Source organism: Clarias gariepinus, chromosome 4 (assembly GCF_024256425.1).
Source record: "Clarias gariepinus isolate MV-2021 ecotype Netherlands chromosome 4, CGAR_prim_01v2, whole genome shotgun sequence".
NCBI classification, from domain to species: domain Eukaryota; kingdom Metazoa; phylum Chordata; class Actinopteri; order Siluriformes; family Clariidae; genus Clarias; species Clarias gariepinus.
The window spans coordinates 37,605,774-37,625,533 of NC_071103.1; the positions used below are offsets into that span (position 1 = coordinate 37,605,774).

Sequence of the window (19,760 nt, forward strand, 5' to 3'; positions counted from 1 at the left end):
AGATGCGTCTCTTCCGCAAGTTTCGCCAAGTTGTTTGAATGTTCATGAGACCAACCGCAGTGGGCTCCAAGAAACCTTGGCCGGAATCGACATTCAATGATGTATAGACTTCTTTAAAATGTCTGCAGCATTGAAATGTTTTACTGACGCTAAACGTCTCATCACTGTACTGTGCTTGAAGGCTTCTATGAATGTCAAACAACTTCATCCATATTACAAGTCCCGGTTTGACTCGAACGCTCCGGTTTGACTTTAATGTCTCCCAGCGGGTGGGTGGAAGAATACTGCGTAACAAAAGAATAAACTGATCTACCCTACAAATTATTCTCAAATCTAACATTGTGCTAAATATTTTAATTTGAATGATAATTAGAACCTGGTTAAATGCTGTTTGTTGGTTTCAAAACAATAAATCATTACCAGATCAGCAAAGACAATGTTGGCCATTTTGTAAAAAGGATTTATCGAAAAACATAGTGTTCTGTGTTTTTATTTTATTTGCTGCACTACTGCTCACTCTTCCTTCTAAGCAGGGTCAGCAGGTCCTAATTACACACTAGACGAAAAATCAGTGCTCTTATTATTCTGGAGTAAAATCAAAAGCACACACAAATTTATTCCTTCACTATTTGCTTGAACTTGAAAAATAAGAGAAATGGCGTATTAACAAGGAAACATCAAACACAACATTCAAGCAGCCACAATGCCAATTTTCAATTCGAATCTATCCCAGTTGTGAATGCACTGGGAAAGCCATTAGCGTCAAGCAACAAATAAACAGGAAATCTTGTTCTAGTAACGAAGTGTTACACCCACGAGTCTGCTGTGGTCATTACCGATGTAATATTGGGCTTATATGGATGACTTTTGCACAACATCACCGTTCTTTGAAGTGAGGGCGAAGAGTCGGGGCCTTTAAAGGCAGAGGCGCTGCCAAAAGCAGATGAAAGCTGCAGGATCTCTCTCTCTCTAATTAGAAGCAAGAGTATAAAGGACACAGACAGACAGACGCACAATCAGCGCTGCAGCTGATCAGGAGCCAACAAAGCCAAGAGCGCAATTTAGCAACGGCCCTCTGTGTAATCACCCAGAAACATTCTGAAATATGGAAAATTATAGTTCAGACAAGAGGGGAGGACGGTAACCATGGCAATTTAACCCCTTTCATTGTGTCACACCCCCCTCCATCTTTGTCACGTCTCAGTTGCTAAACTGCAGCCAGTTTGAGTTGCTGAGTTTGGGTTTTGCATTGGAGAGAATTTGCATTAAGACATGCAAAGCAATTTTAGAAGAAAAAAAAATGAACACCTTGAGCTTGAGCATTTCTGTAATACTTACAAAAGGAAAACATCAAGATTTGATATTAACAAATAGTGAACACAATGGCTGAAAAGGCTACCACACTCTTTCCTTTTGTCTGATCTTTCATTAGCTTGATTTATTTATTTTTGTTCATGAACATGGTAAAGACTGTCGCTTTAAAGCTCCCTCCACCTCACCAGCCCACCCCACGCACAGGCAGATTGGTTTGGTGTCCCACTTTCACTGAACCTGATCTAATCGAAACAGGCAGCTCCACTGCACCAAAGTGTCACCACTGCATGAAAAGATCATCACATTTATATCAATATTTCTACTTCCATAGACATTTATTAAGTAATACTGTTTTAGAACTGTTAACGTAAATACATATTTTTAAACATTATACTTGTTTGTTTGTTTTGACTTTCAGAACTTACCCAGACAAAACAATCCATAAGTACGTGTGTGTAAATTACCTGGTACAGAAATGTACACACTAATGTTTTATTTCGCTTTGATTACAGCACTGGTGTTCAGTTCATGTGTGAAAAAAAAAAAAGTTCTGAAATATGGCATCTGGGAGGAAAATCTCCATAAATGTAATAACCTGGTCATTCAGTACATTCAGGTCGTCAGCTGACTTCATTTTATTACCACATAACATTGCTGAGTCTAGACCTGAGCAACTGAAGTAACTCCAGATCATAACACTGTCTCCAGAGGCTTGTACAGTGGACACTATGCATGATGGATGCATCGCTTTTCCCTTCTTACACTGACATTGCTCAGGAATAGGGTTAATGTGATTAGTGTGTGTGTGTGTGTGTGTGAGTGTGTGTGTGCCTTAAACTCTTATTTAACATTTTATTGTCCTGTAGCATACTGACCCAGTGACTGCACTTTGATAAGATTTATTTTCCTGCCATTCAGTCTTTCATTCTGTAACCATCTCGCCTTTTTCACACGTCCCATGAGGTGACATGAGTATCCTAATTTTCATTTTAAGACTCAAGTCATTAGTACAGTAATAAACACACAACTTAATGCTTCATGTAAAACAAGACAACCTCCTTATGCAAACACAGCGTCCTTTATGTCTCTGGCTCACTAAGATAGAAACAGGTAAGAGTGAGAGATTCAAGGTCAGGGACACCAAAACACACAAATGGGCGTTATGGTTAAAGAACATGGTGTTGGCCTCGATTGCCCTTTATTTCTCTAATACCAAAACTGTGGCATTTTCAAATGCTTTAGGAGGAAGTGAAATATAAAACATGGTGAACTCAGGAGCATGGTTTTCTCACTACATTCTCATTACAACCAATAATAATAATATTAATAATAATAACCATATACTGTGCTGTGATATAAGGTTTACCACAGGCCTAATGATAAGGCACAAACATAGATTCAGGTCGACATTATAGGAAAATAATCAATGGTGGTATAACAAACCAAGTTAATCTTACCACCAAAATTTTATTATTTTCCAAAACATCATATCCTAATGTGTTTTACTTCTCTTAAAGCAAAGTAATTTGCCAAAAAAAGTTTCCTTATATTCCTTTTTTTATTTATCATAAGATGTTCTTTGTACTTTTATCCATTTACAGTTACATTTATTTATTGCATTTTTTTCACTGTTATAGGAGCTATAAACATTTACTCACTCAACAGCCTCAGTATTTGTTTCTTCTTATTAAACGTAATCAGGAAAGAAACCCAGCTTATCCTGTTTCAGAGAAACCACAAAGCATTTAATACTGTCCTACTGTACCTGATTGTAACAGTACAAAGTGATGACATTTGTTTTCTATTAACAGAAAATCTCATCATATCAAAGATGACACACACACACACATCGATCATCCATAACCTTAAATGCAAAAAAATAAGGCCGTTATCATTAACATTAAGACATTAGATGGTTAATCATTTGGGTGCCGTGGGTTGTGGGTCTCCATGAATTTAACTTCTCTGTCTATCACATTCCATGGTCATTTGGATTAGGTTGCTGGATCAACAACTTTGAACTCTTTGCCTGCTAAGACAAATAAGCGGCAGCCTGTGGTGCGCTGGGTATTCTGATATCTTTGTATGGGAGCCACCATTAACCTATTTTCAGCAATTTGCGCTACATAGGCTTTTCTGTGAGATCAGCCAGGACGAGTTGACCCTTAGATATGATATAGATGAGCCTTGGGTGCTCATGGTCCTGGCTCAAGTTTAGTGGTATATAATTGATAAAAATCATTGCGTTAGCACTTATTTTGATGGGAGGCCTGGAGCCTATCCCAGGGAACTTGGGGCACTAGGATGGGGTGCAAAGGTACTGCAGGGCACAAACACGCACACACTATGGGAAATTTGGAAACACGAGTTAGCCTAATCTGCATCTCGTTGGAATACCCGAAAAACAACACCAACTAAGCACAGAACAAGCGAACTCTATGCATACAAGCATGGAGCAGGAATCGAACCCTTTTCGCATTGGAACAGGCACATGATATAGATGCTACTGGGTCTGGCTCTTACAGACACTTTAAGTATATTATAACTACCACATTTTACTGCACCTCAATTTATTTTATTTTTTTTATTTGTATTGTCCTGATTACCTCCTTTATTTAAGCTTCAGTCTATTTTATCGTGTTTTATATTGTTCCTGATCTTATCTGTTTGTATGGCCCCGTGTTCAAATTGGTTTTGGTTCTTGTGTTTAATTTTCCTTATTAAATGTCTCTATGATACAGAGGGTAAAGGCAAAGTCCATCAACAGTTGCTGTGTGCCATCTAGCAAAATGGACACATGCCGTCCTGCACCTTTAGCGCTTCATGCATTGGAATTCTTCCTGGAGGAAGGAGAAGGGCTCAAAAGACAACTTGCTCAGCTTGAGATAGAGGTGACCCAGAGATGACCCAGTTTCAACACAATTTAAGGCCCCCTTTTTCAGAGCTGTCCCTGTTAGCCCAGTTAGCTCTGTTATGCCCGAAGGTCCTGTCTGCTTTGTAAACTTGATACTCTAGCTAGATCTGAGATCACTGTTCTATGTTCTGACAGCCTGGAAAACCCAGAAGTGCCTTTAAAGAGCCATGTACCGCCTAGGCCCTGCCATGCACTGCCTGGGCCCTGCCATGCATCGTGCCCAACCCTGTTTTACCAAGAGACTGCACCCCCTCTAACCCCAGTGTTCTCTGGCGCCTCTAGTTCTTCTTTTGGCAGTATTAGAGAGCCATACACTGCTTCCAACACCTACCTGGTAAGACATCATTCTCACTCTGCCCTTCATGTTTAAGGATTTGATGCTCACTCTGCCACCTGTTTTTGAAGACTTGGTGCTTGCTCTGCTTCCCAGGTTTGAGGAATTCACATCAGCTCTGCCTCCTGGGTTTTAGGGCTTTCTGTCTATTCCACCTCCTGGGTCTGAGAACTTCTTGACTGTTCCACATTCTGGCTGGGCAGCTTTGCAGACAGGGAGTTCTCAACCCCAGGATGTTGAACAGGCCCAGAAGGTTTAAGGATTTTGTATCTGCTCCATCTCCCTGGCTTGTGGACTTGTTCGGCTGCTAGGGTTTGAGAATTTGGTGTTTGTTTCGTCATCCAGATTTGAGAACTTTGTTTGCTACACTGTCTGGGTCAGAGAAAGTAAAGTCTTGATCCCATCCCCATGCCAAGCAATGGACACACTACAGCTAATGTGTTGGAAGGCCAGATGAAGGATTTTAGGGGGTTGTCCTGGGAGCAGGTGTTAAATCAGGTATATTTTTTTTATTAAACTATTAAAATCATGTACATTAGTTCCTATGCCCTGACTGCAGCCATCATTACCTAACAGATTCACTTTGACCCTAACCCAGATAAAATGCTTGCTGAATGTTACATGATTGAAACAACACATCTCAGGCTCCTCATCCTTTAGCAATTCAGGATTGCTTTACTGGCTTATTAAAAAACACAAGCCCCAATTTCTGTTGACACAAACCTGTTTCACATGCCAAATAAGATGGGGGTATGGGCCAGAATTTAAATGTGATTACAATAATACCGAAGAAACAAACCTGTTAACACAAATTACGCATTCCGTGTGTGACCAGGAGTATAAGTTTTGATCTATAAACTGTCCTGTACATAACTAGTCAAAGTTAACCTGTGAATGGACTTAGTGGTCATTCATGTTGAGAATTCTATTCACAGTGCAACATTCTCATTACATTTACACCAAAGTCTCCATAACTTTAGACATATAATACACCATACACCAGGCTTTGAGTACTTGAGCTAAAGTAAGGAAATGCATGATGTTTTACCTCGAGCACCAACCACAGCTGGTCTCCATTTTTAGGATCCTTCTTGTAGAACATTCCGAAAAACTTCACCACATTGGGATGATCAGAGAGCGCTTTCAGAATGTTGTACTCTGCCTCGATCTCCTCATCGATATCCTGAAACAAGAGCAGGGTGTGAGAGACAACTCTAAAGATTAGATGTACAGTAGCTCTCAGAATAATTACAGAAATACAGTGGGAAAAATAATTATTGGATACCCTGTAGATTTTATATATTTGCCCACTTTCAAAGAAATGAAAGGTCTATAGTTATCATAATGTTATTTTAAAAGATAGAATATAAAAAAACATTATAAATGGAACATTAATTGAGAAGGTTATGAATTTAAGAAGGTGCTCCTAATAATAACTTGTGTGTATAAAAGCCACCTGTCCACAGAATCTATCTTTCATTCAAACCTCACCACCATGTGCAAGACCAAAGAGCTGTCAAAGGACTTCAGAGACAAGATCGTAGACCTGCACAAGACTAGAAAGGGCTACAAAACCATCAGCTATAAGCTTGTAAAGAAGGAAAAAACTGTTTTAAATCACAAAATACCCTCAATCGCCCTTGGTCTGGAGCCCTATGCAAGATTTTACCTCATGGGGTAAGGATGATCATGAGGGATTAGCCCAGAACTACATGGGAGGAGTGGGATAATCAAGGGAGAAGTGAGGGATCAGCCCAGAACTACACAGGAGGAGCTTGTGAATGACCTCAAGGCAGTTGCGACCACAGTCACCAAACAAACCATTGTTAACACAATACGCTGCCATGGGTTGAAATCCTTTAGAAATGCAAGGTCCCCCTTTTCAAGAAGGCACATATACAGGCCTATCTAAAGTTTGCCAATGAACAGTAAAAGATTGAAGTAAAAGATGAGACCAAACTTGAGCTCTTTGGCATAAACTCGACTTGTCATTCTTGAAAGAAGAAAAATGCTAACTATGACCCTAAGAAAATCATTCCTACAGTCAAGCATCGGGGTGTAAACATCATGCTTTGTGGCTGTTTATCTGCCAAAGGTACAGGCCGACTTTGCCGCATCAAGGGGCACCAATATTGTACAATTTTGGATAAGAACTTTCTGAAAATGAGTGGTGGATGGGTCTTCCATCATAACAGTAATCCAAAACATGTGAATCCCCTTTGTCCAGTTGATGGTCTTCCACTGCATAGTTTGTCTACAATACTGATTTCCCCTTCTTTAAACTTTTGTCCATCTGTACATATTGTTCTTGTCAATGTTATCAACTCTGTAAACATTCTGTAGCACACTAAGACTCTACCAACATGTGCACATTTGATTCACCTACATCTGTTACTTTTGCATTACTTTTGGTACAGCACTTGTATTATTAATTAACGGCATAGTAATAGTAAAACTGCTTCTAGCGCAAAGTAAACATTTTCTATTCATTTATTATTTTCTTACAACAGCATGACCTCAAGTGCTCTTCTCTTAACATGATTGTATTACATTTACATTTACATTTAGGCATTTGGCAGACGCTCTTATCCAGAGCGACTTACAAAAAGTGCTTTAATGTTTACAACATTGGATACATACTTACACTGGGTTAACTAGGGTAATAATCAAGTACCATTAGTCCAACACATCTGATTTTTTTTTTTTTTTTTTCGGGGGGGGGGGGGGGGGGGGTTAGTCCAAGTACTGGAGAAACAGATGCGTCTTGAGTCGTCGTTTAAAGATAGTCAAAGTCTCTGATGTACGGACATCTAGAGGAAGTTCATTCCACCACCTAGGTGCCAGAACAGAAAAGAGCCTGGATGAATGCCGCCCTCGATCCCTGAGAGATGGTGGGATGAGGCGAGCAGTGCTGGAGGATCGGAGGGAACGTGGTGCAGTTCGTGGTGTAATTAGCGCAGAGAGGTAAGTGGGTGCTGGGCCATTTTTAGCTTTGTAGGCAAGCATCAGTGTTTTGTATTAACCAGTCAGTGCATCATGGCTCTCATTGTTGTATTAAATTTAGGGCGTCATGGCCACCGGATAAGTGCCTGATTGCAAAAAAAAAAAAAAAAACTGAAACAGCATCATAACATTTTAAAAGCACTCACCTATTTAACCATTATGTGTTTAAGTGTTAATTAAAATTATACAAAACTGACTGAAGAGTGTCTTTTACCAAACAAAAGCCTTTCTAATGGTTTAATAGACACTCTCCAATATACAGCGTAAGCAAATCAAACGCACCTGTTTCAGAAAATATTTAACATCCACATTAAACATGTGTGTGTGTGTGTGTGTGTGTGTGTGCGTGTGTAAGTGTGTGTCATTCTTATTTCTGCTGCGGTCAGAATGACATTTAAAGTCATTTCTTGTTGTTAAGTCATAACAAAAAAAACACTTGTAACCACATCACCATGGAGATCCGGTATGAATAATAACAGATTGAATAATAAATTAATATACAAACAGTGTAATGAAGTACAATGTGACCTTCAGTATGATGCACGCTCTGTTTAATAAAACCCGTTTCTAGTGCCGAAATAAATAATTCACTGCAGCAACAAAGCTGACTTCACACCACATACACACATTACCATGGGCTTTACGACACACCTATTGGCTTTTAACTTAGCAATTAAATTAGACTACCTGGTTAATTAACTTAATGAATTGATTAAGTTAAAACGTGAATTGGTTTATGGTGTAGAATAGTTTAATGTATTGATTAACTTGGTGGGTGAATTTTGTAAATTAACTTGGGGTTCTGTGAACTTACTCGACTTGTGAATTTCAAACTACCTTTATTTTTAATTAATTATCATCATAGATTAATTTAGCTTGTGAATCAAGTTAATTTTAAATAAAATTAATTTATATACCAATTCAAATTGTAAATTAAAGTAGCTAGTGAATTAACTTACCCTTTAAGTTCTCCTAGTATATGATCCATGTAGAATAGTGCAGTTTTTGAATTAATGTAGCCTCTAAATTAAGTAAGCTTGAAGATTTTGCTTGTGAATGAAGTTAGCTTGTCAATTCAGTTTGTGAAATGATGTATTTTGTAAATTTAGATACTTAGTAAATTCATTAAGCATTTTAATGAACTTTGATTAATAATTTAGTTTGTAAATCAATTTAGCTAGTGAATTAACTTTTGAATTTAAGTAATTTGTGAATTAACTTAGTTTGTTCTGTTAGAACAATTTTCTTAAAACTTGTCTATTAGGTTATTGTGCTAATAACCTTGCAAATGAACTTGTTACTGACCTTTTAACAGGATGTTGTTTTGTTGTTACTGCTAAAATCTGTTAGTATCTTGTAGTTTCTTGTTTTAGTGTACTTATGGTCTTAAGTAGTGGTGCATCATCAAAATTAAATTTGATGATGTTTCATTAGAATATGATCCTGATGTACAGATTATGGCGCAGCATTTCTGCATAACACATGAAATCTCCATAACACAGATGAGCACACGAGAACCAAAACACACATGAATATCTGGGACGCAAGGGTAACTTTAGCTGCAGAACATTAAATCTGACGTGGTTTATTAGAGTCCACCTGAGTCATGCTGCGTACAGCCGCAGTGACTGGACGCTTCTGCTTTTTAGACCTTAAAAGGGAGAACGAGGGGACTCTTAATGAGTACAAACAACACCTCTCCCCACCTACAGCTATTTTAACATGATTTAGCAGAGTTATATTCAGATACAGGGAGAGAGAGAGAGAGAGAGAGAGAGAGAGAGAGAGAGAGAAAGAGAGAGAGAGAGACTGCAGTGTATCTCATAGATTCAGGTGTGCTCTTCTCATAGATTCAGGTGTATTCATATAATTTCGCCTCCCCAACCTAGTGGCGACGTTAACTGCGTCGCCAAACAGGCCGGAGGGCGAGATGGGGGAATCAAGAAGGAACGCATGTCTCTTCTATCTGGGACATCATCATATAACCGTGCCTTCATAGCAACAATATTCGAATAAAAGTTAATGGCATAAAAAACACAGGATGAATAGGGCTATTCAATGAAAGAGTTAACTCATCATGAAGGTTGCCAAAAAAGGAGGGGGGGGGGAGGAGAGAGAAAGCGCCGCTGAGGCTCCTCCCCCCGGCCACCCGACAGAAACCTGTCATCTAACTTTTGAGCGTTTGTGGAAAAATTCCGCTCCCGCGGCCAAATACGATATGCCCATCGATTGATCACATTTTTGCAGTTACTCCTCCATACCCGCGGAAGCGAGAGTATGTCCACTCACAAGAAGCGCCGATACACGCTTGAGAAGTGGATGGAAAACTTCCTGATCCGGCGAGAGAAAGGGGGAATTCCGTGTTTGATACATACATGCTTCACAACCGGCAACGCAGAAAGATGTTCCCATATCGTTTTCACGCAGCATTGAGTTTAGCTTTTGAAAGGGAACTGATATGACAGATTTAGTAGAATGTGAGAGGGACTAACACACCACAAGGAATACACACACACACACACACACACAACTGAAACATATTTATACTGGAAGTACTCATTCTGTTAAAAAGTGGAAATGATTCTGTAAAGTAGAAAGTTTTTTTTTTTCAATAGATTGTCATGAGAAAAAAAGTATAATGAGGAAATAAAGAACCTTTGCGTTGTGCTGTTATAGGAAAATAATCAGTGTGATGTAGTAAAGCAGAGTTACTGTTCTAATAAACAAGGATTTAATTAATTTACCCATTACAGCCCATTAACAGCACATGTTTCATTTTGAGTCATTTTTAACTTGTTAAAAAACTACACATTGCATTGTTTTAGAGTTATACCTAGTGGAACAGTGGCTTAGTGGTTAGCACTGCGGCCTTGCACCTCCAAGGTCGAAGGTTTAATTATTGCCTTGTGTCTGTCAGCATTTTGCTGTGCTTGGTGGGTTTCCTTTAGCTACTCTCAAATTCAAATTCAAATTCAAATTTTATTTGTCACATACACAAACATACACAGTACTCTGGTTTCCTCCCACTGTTCTAAGACATGCAGATTCGGATAAATGGTATTTCCAAATTGCAGATTTTACAGCGAAGAAAATAAGTATTTAGTCAGCCACCAATTGTGAAAGTTCTCCCACTTGAAACGATGATAGAAGCCTGTAATTTTTATCATAGGTATACCTCAACTATGAGAAACTAAACGAAAAAAAAAAAATCTGGAAAATCACATTGTAGGATTTTTAAAGAATTTATTTGCAAATTATGGTGGAAAAGTATTTGGTCAGATTTCTGGCTCTCACAGACCTGTAATTTCTTCTTTAAGAGGCTCCTCTGTCCTCCAGTCATTACCTGTATTAATGGCATCTGTTATTAGTATAAAAGACACCTGTCCACAACCTCAAACTGTCACACTCCAAACACTACCATGGCCAAGACCAAAAAGCTGTCAAAGGACACCAGAAACAAAATTGTAGACCTGCACCTGGGTAGACAGAATCTGCAATAGGTAAGCAGCTTGGTGTAAAAAAATCAATTGTGGGAGCAATTATTAGAAAATGGAAGACATACAAGACCACTTATAATCTCCCTCGATGTGGGGCTCCACGCAAGATTTTAAGGAGATCTGCTTGGAGGAATCGGCCAAAATACCAGCAACAGTGTGTAAAAACCTTGTGAAGACTTACAAAGAATTTTTTACCTCTGTCATTGCTTACAAATGGTAAATAAGTATTGAGAGAAAATTTGGGGGGGGGATTTTTACCAAATACTTATTTTCCACCATAATTTGCAAATAAATTATTTTTGCAAAATATAAATTGAAAAAAAAATCCTACAATGTGATTTTCTGGATTTTCTTTTTCTTATTTTGTCTTTCGTAGTTGAGGTATACCTATTGTATGACTGTATTTAAGTGGGAGAACTTGCACAATTGGAGGCTGACTAAATACTTATTTTTCCCGCTGTATGCGTGTGTGCCCTGCAATGGATTGGCAATCATTCAGAGTGTAAAACCCCCCCAGTGACCATGTACAGGATAAGCAGTATAGAGAATGAATGAGAGATTTATAATTAAATGATGAGAAACTGCCGCAAACTGAGTTACATCCTATTAAGAGTTATATAATTGCAGTTTTAAAATTTCATTCACTCAGTAGTGTCTTTGATTTTTTTTATTGAATAATAATAATAATAATAATAATAATCACTTCCTTGCATAACGAGAAAATGTAGTGCTATTTTCATCACCGCTGTTTACATTCAGCCACAAGCAGACACAAAAGCAGCACTTGGTATTTTTCATGATACTATAAGAAAACACAAGACCACAGACCCAGACGACATCTTTATCATTGCAGGAGATTTTAATCAGTGCAAACTTTCAGTTCAGTTTTTCCAGAATTCTACCAACATGTAGACATTCCTACGAGAGAGCAGAAAACACTGGACCATGTTTACACTAGGATTAGACAAACCTCTACCTCATTTTGGCCGCTCTGACCACACCACACTCTTCTTATACCCTACCTACAAACAGAAGCTTAAAGAGTTTGGTCTGAGACATCTGAATAGACATTGAAAGACTGCTTTGCATGTTCTGATTGGGAATTTTTTAGAACAGCAGCAACACAACAGGATTCCACAGTGGATATTGATGAATATACATCAACTGTAACGGCTTATGTCAGCACATGCATGTAAAATATCAAACCTCAGAAGATCATCTACGCATATCCAAATCAGAAACCATGGATAAATGCTCAGGTACGTCATAGTCCACGTGCTTGGACTTAAGCATTCAAAAGTGGTGACACCAGAGTATTCAAAAAGGCAAGATACGATATTCGCAAGAGCATTAAGGCCGCCAAAGCTGTTTACAGACAAAGACTAGAAAACTATTACACCGCACATGACTCCAGGAAAATGTAAAAAGTTCTAGCACACATAACAGACTACAAACTCCAGTCATATGCAAATAGCTTTACACCTACATCCTTGCCAGATGAACAGATGAATTTTTTATGCTCACTTTGAAGCTTTGAACACAGAACCAAGGACTATGCTGGAAACAACGACTGACGAACCACCATGGTGTGCAGGGCAGCACCAGCCTGACCCGCTGCGTGAAAAAGATTTTCCCACCACGTAGATGTAAGTCTACACGGCTTGGTGGGGAGTGTTGGATTTTTCAGGGATGATGAGCTCCCAGAAGAGATAGCCTGCAAGGGTCTCTTCAATCTGGGGTATCATTATATAAAACAGCGCTTTCGCATCAACGACATGTGAATAAATCGATGTCAATAGCACAAAAACACGGGTTGTATAGGGCTTATTCCATGAATGAGTTAACTCATCATGGAGGTCGCCAAAGAAGGGGAGGGACCGTCGTTGAGGCCCCTCCCCCGGCCACCCGACAGAAACCTGTCGTCTAACTTTGAGCGCTTGGGAGATTTTTCCATCATTGGAGGAAGCAAGAGAGAAAGTCTCTTCTGCCCCTTTACAAGAAGTGCGTGCTCTTCCCCCAAACACTCAAGACAGAAAGTGTGGAAATCGCCCTCTGAAATAGATCTGTCACATGGAGGCACGCATCTCCTATTAAACTCTGCCATATTGGTGAGTTATCTAACAATTTCTTTCTTTTGTTTGTATATTTGCTTGCACACACACACGCAAACACAATGCAGTCCTTGAAGACAAAAAGACCTGAGGACGTTTCCGGTTCACTTCTATTTATAACCTGCAGGTGCACCTCATCTGATGATGTCACCTGACCGAGGGTATATAAGCCAAAATTTGGGGTGTTTGACACACACATGCTTTACTTACAACCAGTTAAAGAAAGAGATGTTCCCATAGCGTTTTTACGCAGTATCTAGTTCCCGCTTTTTCAGTGAACAGGGTTACAGCAAAGTAACCCGAGACGATTTGACCCATGGTTACCAGGTCTGGTTTTAAGGTTGAAGTAAATATTTCTGTTGGTATGGAAAGCTGATGGCCCAAATCTAGCCGCGTTTCCCAGTCATGTGCTCCTTCCAAGAATCCAAAACTGGTCAGTGAAGAGGGATTTTGTTGTACTTGTTCCCCTTTATGGAAAAATTATATTGTAGGTATATATATTTAGGTGGAATGGCATTTCTGACTCTTTTTTTAGCCTCGATAGCTGATTTAGCTATTGATTTAGCAGAATTTAGACGTTAAATAAGTACAAACTAATGGCGCAAATGAAGCCTAGGCAAAAGTGCAAACCTCCTGTTATAAAATATGAAGTCACAACTTTAACTCTGAAAAAAGTGTTTACATTGGAGTCACTGGACAAAAAAAAAATCTTTTTTAGGTAACTACAGAAAAAAATGGACACGACCTGAACCTGCGTTTCGCTTCACAGAGAGTACAGGGACTGTTGTGCCTTAATCTTAACTGAAACATGGTTAAATAAAGGCGTCACTTCGTACACTGAAACGATTAGACACCTGCCTCCGGTAAGAACAAAGGCGGCGGAGTATGCACCTACAGTATATAAACAAGGTGCTCGGATGAGAGTATCATGTACAAACACTGCTCATCTGACATAGAACTGCTGATGGTGAAATGCCGACCTTGAAAATTTTGTGCTATTTTCATCACCCCTGTTTACATTCAGCCACAAGCGGACACAGAAGCAGCACTTGGTATTTTTCATGATAATATAAGAAAACACGAGACCACAGACCCAGACGACATCTTTATCATTGCAGGAGATTTTAATCAGTGCAAACTTTCAGTTCAGTTCTTCCAAAATTCTACCAACATGTAGACATTCCTACGAGAGAGCAGAAAACACTGGACCATGTTTACACTAAGCTCAAAAGAGCTTACATAGCCATACATCTACCACATTTCGGCCGCTCTGACCACACCACACTCTTCTTATATCCTACCTACAAACAGAAGCTTAAAGAGTTTGGTCTGAGATATCTGAATACACATTGAAAGACTGCTTTGCATGTTTTGATTGGGAATTTTTTAGAACAGCAGCAACACAACAGGATTCCACAGTAGATATTGATGAATATACCTCAACTGTAACGGCTTATGTCAGCACATGCATGTAAAATTGTGGTGACACCAGAGTATACAAAAAGGCAAGATACGATATTCGCAATAGCATTAAGGCCACCAAAGCTGTTTACAGACAAAGACTATGCATGTCTGCCTCAGATAACACTCCTCCAACACCCTCGTCATGAATTCAGGCACTCCTCAAGGCTGTGTACTTAGTCCTATGCTGTACACTTTCTTCACTCATGACTGTGTTGCTGACCAGCCCAATAATGTTATCATCAAGTTCGCAGAAGATATCATTGGACTCATTACAGGCAGTGACGAGACAGCCTATCTAGGTGAGGTTTCAAATCTGGTCGCACGGTGTGAGGCTAATAACCTCACATTAAACACCAGTAAGACCATGGAAATGGTTGTGGACAAGAGGAGGAGCCAACTTTCCCACCAGATATTACTGATTGGAGGCTGCGAGGTAGAAAAAGTGGATAAATTCCTGGGTGTCCATATCTGTGAGGACCTTAAAAGGACAGAGCACACAGCACAGCTAGTTAACACATCCAAGAAAAGAATGTACCTCCTGAGGAGACTTTCTGTAGGAAGTTTGGCATGCCACCACACATACTGCAGAACTTCTACAGTTGTATTGTGTAGAGCGTGTTGACCTGCTGAATTTTGGTGTGGTTTGGGATCAGCACAGTACATGACAGAAGGGCAATTCAGAGGGTGATAAAGCCCCATTCACACATAAGTCTGACAAACGGTACCTGAGCTAGAACATCCAGGTTCCGGGACAGTCTACATCCGCAGGCCATCAGGCTGATAAACAGTTGTTATCCACTACCACTTCCACTGATGTAACATACCTAACGATACCCCTCCTGATCAAATGTACCCTGAACTTTACAGTGGACTAGTCTCTCTTTTGAATTCACAAAATTACATTAAATTATATAGTACAGTATTTAATTTTCTTTTCCTTTTTTTTGTCCTAGAAGTGTACAAATGATTATACTAAATCGGAAATATTTGATAGTAAATGAAGTAGTTTTTTTTTTGTTGTTGTTATAGGACAAGATGGTAATGGTCTATTTAATGTTCCTCCTTACAGAAATGATGATGGTGTTATATCAATCCATCAGCAGGCGTTAAAGGCACATTGTCTGTTGGGTTGCAAAGCATCATTGGGTGTTTCTGTCTTTGACCCATAACTCATAACACCCCCTGCTAAGACTGATCAGACCTTTACTGTCTTGATCGTCCCTCCTAATCCACAGCCGTTGACTACAGCGCTTAGTGGCCTCTGATGTCTCCTTGATTGTGTGCCGCAGATCTTGACCATGGGTCCCTATTTCTTTAAAGAGCCCAACAGTGGATGTTGTGACAAAGCCATGGCAGCCAACCTCCACCAGGTAGACTGTTGCCCCACAGTCTCATTGTTCTGCCTCAAGCTTCAGTTCAACAAACCACAGCCTCTTTCTCTCACTGGCCTCATCTGTGGTGTCCTCCCATGGCACTGTCAGCTCTATGAAGTAGACAAAGTGCAGAGATTTGACCCATGGTACCAGGTCTGGTTTTTAGGTTGAAGTAATTATTTCTGTTGGTATGGAAAGCTAAAGGCCCAGATCTATCTTTCCTATTCATGTGCTCCTTTCAAGAATCCAAACCTGGTCATTGAAGAGGGTTTTTGTTGTACTTGTTCCCCTTTATGGACAAATGATATTGCCTGGGCTCTGCATGATTATTTAGGGGGAATGGCATTTCTGTCTCTTCCTTTAGCCTTAATAGCTCCGGCTATTGATTTAGCAGAATTTAATGGTTAAATAAGTAAAACCTAATGAAGCATGAATAGGCAAAAGTGCAAACGTCCTGTCATAAAATATGAAGTCACAACTTTAACTCTGATCGGTAAAAAGTGCTGACATCGGAGTCTGTTAAATAAAAAATATTGTACGATCAATATTCGGTAGCTACTAAAAAGAATGAATGAGATCCAAACCTGCGTTTCAATTCACAGAGAGTACAGGGACTGTTGTGCCTAAATCTTAACTGAAACATGGTTAAATGAGGGCATCCCAGACATGACCATCTTACTATAGACTCCATAGACCAGAAGGATCTAACTGCTAATGGTGAAATGCTGACCTTTTTACCTACTGAGGGAATTTAGTGCCATCTACCGCTGTTTACATTCAGCCCCAAGCGGACACAGAAGCAGCACTTGGTATTATTCATAATACTATAAGAAAACACGAGACCACAGACCCAGACGCCAACTTCTACCAACACATAGACATTCCTACAAGAGAGCGGAAAACACTGGAACATGTTTACTAAGATTAAAAACGCTTACTTAGCCAAACCTCCACCTCATTTCGGCCGCTCTGACCACACCACACTCTTCTTATATCCTACCTACAAACAAAAGCTAAAAGCATCTAAATACACATTGAAAGACTGCTTTGCATGTTCTGATTGGGAATTTTTTAGAACAGCAGCAACACAACAGAATTCAACAGTAGATATTGATGAATATACCTCAACTGTAACGGCTTATGTCAGCACATGCATGTAAAATATCAAACCTCAGAAGATCATCTACGCATATCCAAATCAGAAACCATGGATAAATGCTCAGGTACGTCATAGTCTACGTGCTTGGACTTAACCATTTAAAAGGCGTGACATCAGAGTATACAAAAAGGCAAGATACGATATTCGCAAGAGCATTAAGGCCGCCAAAGCTGTTTACAGACAAAGACTAGAAAACCATTCTCCAGGAGAATGTAAAAAGATCTAGCACACATAACAGACTACAATCTTCGGTCATATGCAAATAGCTTTGCCCCTACATCCTTGCCAGATTAACTCAATATTATTTATGCTTTTTCCCTGTCTCTGTCCGTTCCTCTTTGCTTTAAGTCCACCACGATCATCCCAGTCCCTAAGAAGGCCACAGTCACTTTTTTTAATGACTACAGACCAGTGGCTCTCACTCCAGTTCTTATGAAGTGTTTGTCAAGAAATACATCCTGAGAATGATGAAGGTTTGATGTGATGTCATACTTAAGCTGTAATTGTGTGTATATCAGCATCAGCAGCTTGTTGTTTTAATCCACAGAGTATGACTCACATGAACTGGATCCAGTACTTTGACGGCCGCCTCGCTGCTATCGACCTTATTCAGCACCTTGTATACTTTGCCATAGGTCCCTTTCCCGATCGTCTCGGCGATCTCCCAGGCGTCAGAAGGATCGGGAAAACTGTCAAAGACAATAGATTTGCTTGTCTGCGGAAACATCTTCCTTAGAGATCTCCTGTGTACACACAACAAATTAAACTTAATGTTGGACAAGAAACAACAAATTAACAACTAATAATCTGTTTAGATCAAAACCCTTTCACTAAAATTTAAAAAACAATATAATTATATAAAATTGCACTGAAATTAATTACGGAAAACTTCAGTAATGTGATTTTATGATAAAATATTTAAGCTACAAAAAAATAACTTGTTTTTTATTATTTTATTATTTTTTATTTTTTATTTTTAATGTTGTTGTCATTGTTGTTAATAAATATATTATTGATATGATAATGAGTATCAATAGGAAATATCTTGCAATAGTGTCATCTCTGTTTAAAGGGCGTGTCTGTGTACTGTACAATCCAAGACGTGCATCTGCTTGTTAAGAAATTGTCAAACAAATAAAATTACATTTTGTTTATGTAACATTTATCTAACAATGTTCTAACAGTGCCTGCTGTGTGTTTAGCCAGGGGGGAATAGACAAAGAAAAAGTTTTTTCCAGCTTTGAGGTTACTTATACTCCAAGAATATTTATTTCTCTCTATATCAAGTGTCATATTGAATGATTTAGTGTTCTGATCTACTGGTAAATTTAAAACATTTTACAATGTTAATATTCCCCGTCGCTACACTAACTGATACTAACAAATAATGAAAAAAAAAATAATATTCAAAAATCTATTCACAATATACAAAATAATATATTATATTATAAAATGTTGAAAAATACATAAGGAATTGTCTCTTTTTATATATTGAGAAATATATTAAAATATATTCAAATGTTTATCTTAATGTATGTAATTTTCTATTCAACAATATACCCTATAGTATATTGAATTCAATTTTTTATTTCTTTTTTTTTTTTACAATATGCTTATATGTTAATGTAGTTCCTACACAATTGTTATATAGGCATTAATCAGGGAAACCAACAAAGTAAAAGTGTGTGTATAATTCTTAAACATGCATAAAGTTTTAATTAAACAATTATAAGTATAAATATAATGCTTTTTGTCTTCATTGCAATATATATTTTCATCTACGGTCAATTCATAAATTGCAATATATTAATACATATAAGCAATAGTTTATTATATATGGAAATATATTATTTATTTAAAATAATATTTTATATTATATATTGCATTATATTTTAGCATATGTTTTTTTTTGTAAAGGTTAAGCTTCCCATGTTTTCCAGTAAATCCAACTTTCTGTGGAATGATTGATTACAAGAATTCAGTCTCATCTATAATTGGTTAGATGCTTTATTATGTATGAAATAGTGAGCCAATCAATGGTCCTTTCTCAGTCAGAGACCCAGTGGATAAAGTTTGAGGTAAAGACAGGTGGGAGAGAGTTTAAGGAGATTCAAGGAGTTCATAAATCAGGAACAGAAGCAAAATAACTCTTCTGAAAACTCAACATGGGTGGAACGGTGGCTTAGTGGTAAGTATCGTCCAGGGTAAAAGGTTCGATTCCTGCCTCTGGTCTGTGTGCATGAAGTGTGAGAATGTGTGTCCTTGGGCACCTTTTGCTTTTGGAGCCAAGTATGAAATAAAATCATGTTGTGTTAATTTTTTACAAAAGTAAAAAATCTGATCTTTTTAACCAATCTGGTTTTCTAATATTTTACTGTAACAAGGATGGACTGATTTTGTTATTTTTTTATATACCAAGTGTTGGTGTGAAGTCCACCCACACCTTGTGCAAATTTTGCATGAGATGGAGTTTTTCATACTTTGGCTTACAAATGTGCACTGAGGTGTCATGGGGCACACGCCCTAGAATGGTTTTGTGTTGAGATTTTTACATATTTTAGATAACACAGCTCATAATCATGGTGAAGCAA

The 19,760-nt window shown here is 38.5% G+C and overlaps 1 protein-coding gene across 1 annotated transcript in view; it reads right to left on the reverse strand.

Annotated features, from left to right (window-relative positions):
• The window catches only part of LOC128520968 (myosin-IIIa-like), a 43,872-nt gene extending 25,976 nt beyond the window's left edge, over positions 1-17,896 (reverse strand). The window contains exons 1-2 of the mRNA XM_053495438.1: positions 17,729-17,896; positions 5,611-5,745 (exon numbers count right to left, since the gene is read on the reverse strand). Coding sequence (XP_053351413.1) covers positions 5,611-5,745; positions 17,729-17,896 — 303 coding nt within the window. The remainder of the gene's footprint in view (positions 1-5,610; positions 5,746-17,728) is intronic.
• Positions 17,897-19,760: the final 1,864 nt, after the last annotated feature.